The sequence below is a fragment of the Gekko japonicus genome, unplaced genomic scaffold (assembly GCF_001447785.1).
Source record: "Gekko japonicus isolate JY-2015 unplaced genomic scaffold, Gekko_japonicus_V1.1 scaffold1027, whole genome shotgun sequence".
In the NCBI taxonomy this organism is placed as follows: Eukaryota; Metazoa; Chordata; class Lepidosauria; order Squamata; family Gekkonidae; genus Gekko; species Gekko japonicus.
This window is the reverse complement of record NW_015167569.1, coordinates 113,009-123,860: the sequence shown is the minus strand read 5'-3', so window position 1 is coordinate 123,860 and position 10,852 is coordinate 113,009. Positions and strand designations below refer to the sequence as shown.

Below are 10,852 nucleotides of genomic sequence, written 5' to 3'. Positions count from 1 at the left end.
ACAGGTTGTGTTAGGCTTGGAAGAGCTTCATGTGAAAGTGCTCCATAGCCCCAGGGTTACTCTGCAGGTTCACATTCTTGGTCACATCATCGTATTTCTGGATCTCCTGAATGGCATCCAGAAACAGCAGGACAAGAATAACGATCAGCATGATAAAAAGGTGTTCCCGTAGGTCAGCAGCAGGTGCACCAAGCGGGACTTGAAGATTTTCTGCCATCTTGTTGCTGAGATAAAGGGAATGCACAGGAGAAACACCAGAATGACCTTTTTTCTTCTTGATGTTCATTTGTACTCCTGCTTTGGCACATTCTACTGATGTTAACTTTCTATTGTTAATTATTATGATATATTGCCACTGATTTTATTTATTAAGTTTTATTTCTATTACATTGTACTTTTTATTATATTTGCTGCAAGCCACTTCAAAAATCCTGGTTAAGACTGCAGCGCAGAAATTATTGGAAGAAGCAGAATATGGTGAGAGAACATACACAGCTAACTGCCTTAAGGCATGTGGAATGGTACAGTACAGCCCGATCTCATCAGATCTCAGAAGCTATGCAGTTTAGGTACTTGGATGGGAGACCTCCAAGAAACACTTTGCGAGGAAGGCAATGGCACCTCTGTTTAGTCACTGGCCTGGAAAACCCTACTGGGTTGCCATAAGTCAGCTGTGACTGGATGGCACTTCACACACACACACACACAACGGCCTTAATTATTGTAATGACAACTTTTCATTGCCCCCCCCCAATAAAAATTAGCAACTCTGTGGATAGGGGGGGGGAATCCTCAACCAACAGTTTTATGATCAGTCCAAATAGTGTGCACAAACTTCTGGATTCCCCCAAATTGTTCATCTGGCTGATATTAAGTGCAAAAAAATACAAAAGGGGTAGAGAAGAAAAATATTTCAAGGCATGTTAGAAAGTTTTTAGCTTTCGTAACATGGAGAGAAGAAGGATTGTACACTTAATCAGATTACATGGTGCTAGGTACAAACCAGATTTCAAAGTACCCCAGAGATTCCTGGGATAAAGGATAAAAAATGAGAATCTCTTCCTTTTCAAAATATAAAAACCGGCAGTTTTTCAGGACCCCATTTCCCCTACGGGCCTATAAGCATGAAAATAGCAGAAAAACCTCACAGTTCTTTACATTAAGGAAGATGGCAAATAATTTTAGATGATTTATGATTTAGCAAGTCAACATAAGGCAAACTGGGTAACATTTCCTAGTGGTGTGAGGACCAGTAACACCCTCCCCTCCCAGCAGAGTCCCATTTGGAGAACATTCATCTCAAAATATATCTGGAATAAAGGATATTGTTCCTGCCTGTGCAGCTGGGGTTTCTGTTTTCTTGCATATGTTTTGCAGCTGTTGGATTACTCTCATCATTTCACTCTTCCATAGAAGAAGACAGACAATACTCCTTCTAAAATCTTAGATTAGGAATTATGGGCCATATATTGGATTAACGACCAAGACTACTGCCCAAATCACGCACACACTGCACTGACACATCTGCTTTATGAAGAGCACACAGCATTCTCTCCCAAAGAAAATTAAGCGTCTTTTGGCTAGATGCCACAATTAGAAATCAAATGGGATGAGTTTAAATAGACTTTTAATTGAAAAAAGCTTTCAGTTTAATCACACTAATGTGAATGTATACATTGGGCAGTAACTGTTATGTAAAGTGCATGCTACTTTGACAATACACAAAGGCCAAAAAAAGGCTTGTATGGTTTATGCTGAGATCATGCTGCATTTTCTCTGAAACTAAAATTGAATTTAAGAACTTGGCAGAGAGCAAACATTTGCATTGGAAAATGGTTAATTTATGTGCTCTTGTGCTTCTAGTATGAGCATAACAATCCTGTCATTGTGTGCCTGCGGCCCCCCAATCTAATAAACTGCTCTTAAATAGCCTTCTTTCATTACAAACCCACTCCACCCACATTTATGCCAAATGCTGTTTTAAAATGTTTAATGCTCTAAGATTTTCCGCATTAATGTTTCCCCTAAGGGAATGGGCTGACAGAATTAAGTATACAGACCCCCACTGTTGACTAGAACCTTGCAGGTGGCAAGTGAAATGTATGGCACCACTTGTCAGTCATATAATTAAGAATATTTTCATAAATGTACATAAAAGGCATCTTTTTTTAAAAAAGTTCAAATCTCAAAAGAAAGGGCTTGTGAGGGTTTTGTGTTTTTTTGGAAAAATTAGGATGTTTTCTAAAATCCTTGTAATGATTTTCTGAAACTTAAGTTCTGAAATAAAAAACTAAATCTGAGTTTACTGTGGGCCCTATTTTACTGTATGAATATGCTTTTACCCAAAACAAAAACAGTCCTAAATGTAAGACGATGCTCCTAAACATGTATACACAATAAGTTCTTAATTAGTGAACAAACTTGTAACTTGTAATATTTAAAAGAAAGCCCCCCCCCCCCCCCCCGACAACACACTTAGGAAAAAAAACTAGTCTTCCTTTTGGATAAATACAGTGTTACGTTTGTCTCAGGTTTTTTATTTCAAATAAAATAGTCCATAAAACGCAAAGGCTTTTTAGAATTTTTCTGCCTATTCACCCAATATAAGGGTAAACTACAATACACTTGCAATACAATACACTTGCAATTCCTACAATACACTTCTAGGGATCACTTCACTCCAGTCTTGTTCCATCTACACTGGCTCCCAATTCATGGTGCCGGCATTGATCTTTAAAGCCCTATATGACTTGGGGCCTGCATACCTTAAGGAATATCTTCTCCCATATGAACGTACCTACCCACTGTGGTTATCTTTGGAGGACTTGCTTTGGGTGTCCCTGCTATCTGAAGCTAAATGGGGGGGAACCCAAGAAAGGGCCCTCCTGGTTGTACTGCCAAAACATTGGAACTCCTCCTCAAGGAGTTTTGTCTGTCTCCCTCTATCAGTATCTTTCACCAGCAGCTGAAGACTTTATTTTCCTCTTTGACATACCCCCAATAACCGTTATTGGCCTTCTCCCTAGTTTTTGGTGTTGTGTGTGTTTTTTGTTTGTTTTGTTTTTATTTAATTATTGTATATATCCTTTATTTTAAATGTTTTAATTTTGAAAAGTTTTAATATTTTGATATTCACCGCCTTGGGGACCCTACTTGAGTGGAAAGGCAGCATAACAATGTTTTAAATAAAATAAATTTAATAATAAATTTCAAAATAGCCTTACGTATTAAAATATCATATGCATTAATGCCCAAGTTGCCAAATGAAGCTCCATGTGCAAGAAAGCATAAAGGTTTATACACATTACCATTATTCTGAATGTGATTCCCCATTAGAGCAGTAGCCTTATTCTCACAGTGTACTTCAGATTTATATGTGGAAATCTTTCTGTGTGAAGATTCTGCTTATTTGATGAAGTAGGTAGTCATACACTGTAGTACCAGTTCAAACTGTAGGGTATAGGGATGTGCAGTTGGATGTTCCCTGTCCAAAAATATATCTGAAAAATACCTTATTGCTATTTTCCTAATATATTCTGATATCCCAAATACATCTGGGATTTTTGGGGGGATACTGAAAAAAATCCAATATATCTGACTCCAATACAACCGGATCTGGGAAAAAAATGATTTATTTTTTTTGCTGTACACCCCTAGTAGGGTGCTCACCATCCATAAATCTAAAGTTTGTGATAGTGCAACATGCTGCTTTATTACCCAAGACAAAAACATTTTTACCTGGGGTAACCTAACATAGAGGAGGTGATCATCATTTTTTTAAAAAAGCATATAGCCTTTACTAGCTACTGAGAATATCAGTTTAGTAGATTTCATAGTCAATTGAATGGAATTATTTTTATATATGTGCATGTTTGTGTGTGTACCTGGAAGTCATGGTGACCTCTGGTGACTGACCCCTACTGCGGGCCAGGATATTCAGAGAGGTAGCTGAATAAAGCCTGCCCTCACCTCCCAACTGCTGGTATTTCAAGGAGGTCTCCCATCCAAGTACTTTCCAGAGTCAACCCTGCTTAGCTTCTGAGATCTGACAAGTTCAGGCTTGCCTGGCCTATCCAGGTCAGGGGGAATGGAATGAAAATGTTTGCCAGTTTCTGTGAATATAATTTACCTTGCAATCCTATGCAGACTCACTCTAGACTCCATATAGTCATAGTCAATTTATCGATATGTTGTTTCACAATTGAAAAATAATACAAAATTGTTCTTTTCAATGATTGACAACAGTTCGGGGAACAACAGATGATGATGATGAAAAAGAAGAAAAATACACAGACCTCCTTTAGCACTTTCTTGAAATTTTGACTAACTATTCAAATTAGTAAACATGCAAGAACAAAAGAAATCTCTCAGAAAGCATCTGTCTAAAAGAAATAAGACCATTCTGCTTTGCTATCTCTCTGTGTGGTTTTCTGTAGCTGTATGTAGCCTAAGTGGAGAACACAACAACTGAAAGTTAACAAGAAGGAACTAAGGTTTTGTTGTTAGCAGAGGCATTCAACTAGAAACAATTCACTTACTTATCTCTGGGGAACTCCCATTTTGGATCTTCTGGCAGTTCATACTCAGAAACTCCTGCCAGCATTGGAGCATCAGCATTGGAGGAGAGACGTGTAGTTATCCTCACCAAAGGTGTGTTGGAGTTCATGGAGGAGCTAGAGTCTGCAGACACCTGTTTATTAGAAATCAAGATGCAAAGAGAAGATGTAATTTTGGCCCAATTATAGCAAACTGGCTGTACACAGAAACCAAGCCAGTAAAGAAAGGGTACTGAGCTACTGAAAAGCTAAATGAACCACTGCAGACTAAAGATATAAGGTTTCTGGAAATTTTGAAGTCATAAAAACATCATTTATAAGTTAGCTTATAAAATTGTACTATTTAGTATATTTATGAAATTTAAAAGTATAAAGTTGCTACGTTTTTCAAGCAAAATTTCAAATACACCCATTACTAGAGAGAGTGAACTGAAAACTGCTGCACCCTATACTACTTAGCTACATAGTTCTAAAGATCACCCGTAGAAGGCAAGCAGCAATCCACAAACAAAAAGCACCCTGCCTGTAGAACTGCCAGCCTCCAGGTAGGGGCTGGACATTTCCTGGAATTACAGCTGATGTCCAGAGTACAGAGATCAGTCCCCCCTGAAAAATGGCGGCTTTGGACTCTACAGCATTATGCCCTGCTGAGGTCCCTCCCCTCTTCAGACTCAGTCCTCCCCTCCAAAATCTCCAGGGATTTTCCAACCAGGAGTTGGCAACCCTGCTTGTATATGCCTCTCAGGAAAATAAGAGCATCCTCTAAGTGCAGAAAAGCACCTTGGATTTGAATGCACAAAGGGTATATATAGGGATGTCTCTAAAGCTATAGGTTGTCTTGCACAGTGCACATTTTGAGCAGTAAAGACCGGGCAGCATCATTCATTCACAATGAGTACTTCATTGCTTTTTTGATGTGCTTCCCCAAATTTCAATATTTTCCTGTCCATGTCTCTACTGCGGATAATCATAAATGAGGGGTTATAAAAAATTATTCTTCCGTTTCCCCGAAAATAAGACCTACCCCAAAAATAAGCCCTAGCAGGATTTCTATGCATTTGTGGTATAAGCCCTATGTGTCTTCTTGAAAAAAAATAAATATAAGACAGTGTCTTATTTTCGGGGAAACACGGTTGTTTCTGGTTTTGGGGTTTTTTTTTGCTAATTATATCATAAGATGACATGTGGAATTCCCAGCATCAATGTCAGGGATTGGTTTGCCTCGGGCCCCACTGGAGACAAGGAAGGCACAAGGCTTATTTGGTTAGCCTCCTCTGAAGCAGTCAATGAAGAGGCGTGATCTTGCCCCTTGTATTTTGGCAAGCCTCCTCCATGCAGGCTTGTCTGCTGGCTGCTGACCCGCCCACCCTCACATCACAGGACAAGCCAGTCACCTTTGGAGCCAAGTAGGAATTTGGGGGGTTTCCTCTGATTGGCTGTTAAGGGAGCCTTTTTTTTTTTTTTTTTTTTTGCAAGCTTTGTGATGTTGGGGTAGAGGTGGTTAAAAAGGCCTGGTCTTTGGACTGGTTAGGCTATAACCAGTTTGGCAAGAGTAGGGCGGGCTGATCATGATAGGCAGAGATGACTAGCAAGCATCCTGAGGTATCAGCAGTGAAGGAATGCCCTCAGTGTGGAGCAACATTTTTCTGAAGCTGGTAGTGGCCATGCAGCGCATCAGGCTGGGCACATAGTGTGCAGGCAATGATAAGTGAGGCCAGTAGAAGATGCAAGCCAAGTTTGGAGTCAGGGTGGTTCTTCCTAACAATGGTGGCCACTGCCAGAAAGCCTAGCACAGCCTGCCCATTTAAATACGTTAGCATATTTAATGATATGATGTACAGCTGCATAATTAATTGATTAATTAAATAAACCAGTTAAACCAATGCTGTTGTCTCATGTCTTCATTGGTGGGGGGTTCCTGAAGCAATGCTACAGAGCATAACTTTAAAGACATCTAGTAGGAAAACTGATAGGGGCCCCGGTCACACGGCAAAGTTGCCGAGGGAGAGGCACGGATGTTGGGCGGATTATCCGGGTGCGATCACACCACAACATCTGGGAAGTGGAGCGCACCCGTGGCTTACCCGTGACTTTAAAAAGTAGTACCTCCAAAGTACTAGTAAACGTTTGCCACAGGCTACCTCCAGACTCCCGTGGTGTGATCGTGCCGGCGTGCGGCATTCCCCTCCGGTCCCTCGTTTACCTGCTGGTGCCAAGGGAAGGACCCGTGGTGTGCCGCTGGCGGGTCTGATTGCATAATCGCGGATCAAACTGCACCTGGGCAATTAGCCACGCCTCCCCCCCGGCGATATCCGGCCTGTGTGACCGGGGCCTTAATTACTAACTGTCTTTGCATCAACTTTATACTCCTAGTCCTCAAATGATTTGTTGAAAAGTTTCTCTCTCTTTTTAAATTTAAGCATAGCCATTGTTTTTTAAGATCACAAGTAAACTCATTATGTGCATCAGTACTTACAAGATACTTTATATAAAGCATTTATTTAAAGCTATTAAACCAGAATAGTGTTACCAGGAGTGTGTCATTATAATTTTTTGCACTGTTATTTCTACAGTATTTTTAAAAAATTTAGCTGGTTTCTAGTCCTGAATATCAAAGAAGGTTATATAACACTTCTCTAAAACACAAGGTCCATTAAATCATGACAAAAGTAAAATCGTCTACTAACCTAACTAGAACAACATAAATAGAAAGTTCTCATAGAAGAACAGATTGGATTTATACCCTGCCCTTCACTACCCAAAGGAGTCTCAGAGCAGCTTACAATCTCCTTTCCCTTCCCCTCCCCACAACAGACACCCTGTGAGGTAGTTGGGGCTGAGAGAGCTCCTTCGAGGACTGCTCCTGAGAGCACAGTTCTGAAAAAACTTGTAACTGACCCAAGGTCACACCAGTAGCTGCATGTGGAAGAGTAAGGAATCAAACACGGTTCTCCCAGATTACAGTCCATGCTCCTAATAACTACACCAAACTGGCTCTTGGAAAACAGGAATTTGGTAGGATAGGTGATTGACAAAGGAATTCCATAGGAAAGGTGACTGACAAAGATAGAGCAGACACCAACAGCACTTGACAAGAAGTATTTGAAGATCACATGATTATCTCCCAGCCCAAACTGAGGCACAAGCATTATTTCTTTAGGTCTAGTACAAACTTGTAACATCAGCTCCCTCCCTGATTCCATCTTATAATACAGTCCACATGATCCATGGAAGAGAAACATTTTGTTTTATTGCTGAAATGTCATAAATGGATCATATAATGGAAATGGGTTTTCCTCAGGGATACTGGTAGAATCCTCACTTCATCATGATTCAGGGCCTGCTAATCCACCCCCAACTTTTTTTTCTGGTTAGCTGCAATGACAAGCCAAAACCAATTTAGGATGCAGTCAAAAATTTACTGACATGAAACTACAACAGAGACCAGTGAAGCTATGATCGTTCCTGGGTAACTACAGAAGAATAGATAACTGGGTCCACATTCTTTTTTCTTTCTTTCTTTTTTTGGATACCTGCTCCAAAGAAGCCAGGTGCATTCAGAGTAAGAGCAACATTGATCTTAGCTTTCAAATGGTACTCAATCAGTTTCTCAAACAATGGCTCGTTGTTGTTACAAACAATAAAAAAGTCCCAAGATCTTATCTTGTGAGAAACGGGGTGACAGGGCATGATAGAGATTGTTCATTTGAGTCTGCACTAGATTTCAACTTTTATTGTTTAAAACCATCCACCTTCCCAATGCCTTGTAAATGCCACCTGGTTTAACTCTTCATTAAACCAAAAGGAACCTGGTTATTTATTCCCATATCCAAACCTGAAGGCTAAAAGGAACATTCTGTACTTTAAAAAAAATTAATTGAACTCATAAATATACCTCTACTGCCAACCAAAAAGAATCTAAATTCTCAGGAATGAAACTTCCAAAAAAATTCCAACGTATCCCGACAAAAAGACCTATTCTACTAATCCAGGAACACATATCTGTTAAACAAAACACCCTGTGTGGGTTTTTTTAAATTTCTTCAGATTTACAGCAAATATATATTTATATAATCTCCTTATATATAAAAGAGTTTTCGTGTCCCACCTTCCTCAATGTTCCACACGCTCCCACAGCCTTTGGCTCCTTCAGCTGCCACTCTGAAGGTCTGCCAATCCCCTGGCTGCATTGCCTTGGCCCCGCCCACAGAGACAGCAGCCAGCCTCTCGCCCTCAGTCTGGAGGGAGCCGGCGAAGGGGATGGACGCTCCGTCAAGAGAGCGGCAACCCTTCCATGGGGGAAAAGGAGGCAGACCTAGTGAGGCGGCAAGCAGGGGAAGCACTCGCCTTTGCTGCCCCTTGTGGCCCCTCTCTCTCAGCTGCAAGACCGGCGCTTCGTCAGGGTGATAGCTCAACGGGCTGCACCGCAGAGAAGGCTGCCCAGCGCCTTTCAAAGGCTCCCCCGCCTTCCTTCAGTAGCGGCGGCAGTGCCAGGGAGGGGCTGGCCTAGAGGAAACGAGCTGCGGCTCCTGGAAAGCCAGACTCTCTCCTGAGGAAGGCACTTCTCTTGGCTCCTGTGTGGGACTAACTGTGACTAACTTTCCCCTCAGTCTGGAGGGAGCCTTTTTGGCTCCACCAAGGCTTGCTTGCTAATGAGGTGGGTTAGCAACCATCAAACCATTCTCTTCAACCCCCTGCTGTGCAGCTGACTTTCCCTTAGGGCTGCCAATCTCCAGGTGGGACCTGGAGGGAGGGTCTGGAGATCTCCTGCTCTTACTATTGATCTCCAGATGACAGAGATCAGTTCCCCTGGAGAAAATGGCTGCTTTGGAGGGTAAACCCTATGCCATTATCCCCTGCTGAGTCCTTCCATCCCCCCCAAATGCTGCCCTCCACAGGATCCACCCCCCAAATCTCCAGGTATTTCCCTAATCAGAGCTGGCAATTGTACTTTCTCCTCAGTGCCTGTTGCTAGGCAACCAGTTTCTGTCAGTAAAAGGCCCTTTCCACACTTAATTTGGACTTTGGGAGAAAACTCATTGGGGCCAGTCCTGATAGGGTTGCCAACTCCAGGTGGGAAATTCCTGCAGATTTGAGTCCAGGTGGGGGCTGGAGATCACTCAGAATTACAACTGCTCTCTAGGAGGGAGGGGGAGGAGATGGAAAGCTGAAGCCAGGGGGCAGATAACGGTAGGTTGACAGTTGGCTCGGAAGGAGATAAGGTTGCCAACTCCAGGTTGGGAAATTCCTGGAGATATGAGGGGTGCAGCCTGGAGAAAGTGAGGTTTGAGGAGGGGTGGGACCTCAGACAGATACAATGCCATAGACTCCACCCTCCAAACCAGCCATTCCTTCATGGGCAACCACTGTTGCCAGTCTCCAGGGGAGGGATGGAGATCACGCAGAATTACAACTGCTCTTCAGATGGCAGAGATCAGTTCCCCTGGAGATAATGGTGGATTCTGTGTCATTATACCCTGCTGAGGTCGCCACAGCAAATTGACGCTGAATGCCCAAGATCTCTTTCTAGAGCTCGTTGTATTTATTTCCACATTGGGCCTTATTCCGTGTGTGTGTAATCTTCTTATTGTACAGAAACTAAACAGTTACTTTTAGAAATACAAGAAGCTGGAGTGTCACCTTTACCTTTGAAAACCAAATTATCTGTTACCACTCTACTTCGCTTGCTTGGTTTTTTAACTGTAGAACAAACATCTTAGAAATGATGAAAAAAGCATATTCCTTTAAGAATGCTTATAGTAATTTTCACAAATCAGCAAACCTTAAGCAACACTGCACTGTACCAGCTGATATCAGAAAGTTACAGGTTACATTGTTGGGAGTACTCCTTCATGTGTGTCAAAATGCAAGAAAACAACCTCTGCTCAGCAAATCCAGGAAATGGAAAGTTACGCATCAAGTTTTAAGGCAAGTGCTTGCTTTGCACATTGTTCTAAATGTCTTTTAAAACCTTCTGAAAAGTGAACTCTGCATTATGCAACTGTACAAGAAATGATGAAAGTGAGGTCTGTTGTTGGCAAAGGAAAGGACAACTGATGAAAGAGGTTTTAACAAACCGACAGTCTGGGATAACTGCCCTTTGGAAAATGCTGAGTTTATGATGATCCATGGTCTGACTACTGACAGATGTATTGTATACTGACAGCATTTTCCCTGTCATCACCACATGATCAGGTCATCGTGATGCTTTCATTCCAGCTCCAGGCCAATAATCTTTTTATCCAAGTACCGATATACATCTCCCTTTCTAAATGTGCTTGGACTGAAAAATCCCT

The 10,852-nt window shown here is 41.7% G+C and overlaps 1 protein-coding gene across 3 annotated transcripts in view; it reads right to left on the bottom strand.

Moving 5' to 3' along the window:
* Positions 1-10,852, bottom strand: part of FGFR2 (fibroblast growth factor receptor 2) — a 142,148-nt gene that overhangs the window by 29,408 nt on the left and 101,888 nt on the right. For all 3 annotated transcript variants that reach the window (XM_015413843.1, XM_015413844.1, XM_015413845.1), the window contains exon 10: positions 4,539-4,690. In XM_015413843.1, coding sequence (XP_015269329.1) covers positions 4,539-4,690 — 152 coding nt within the window. The remainder of the gene's footprint in view (positions 1-4,538; positions 4,691-10,852) is intronic.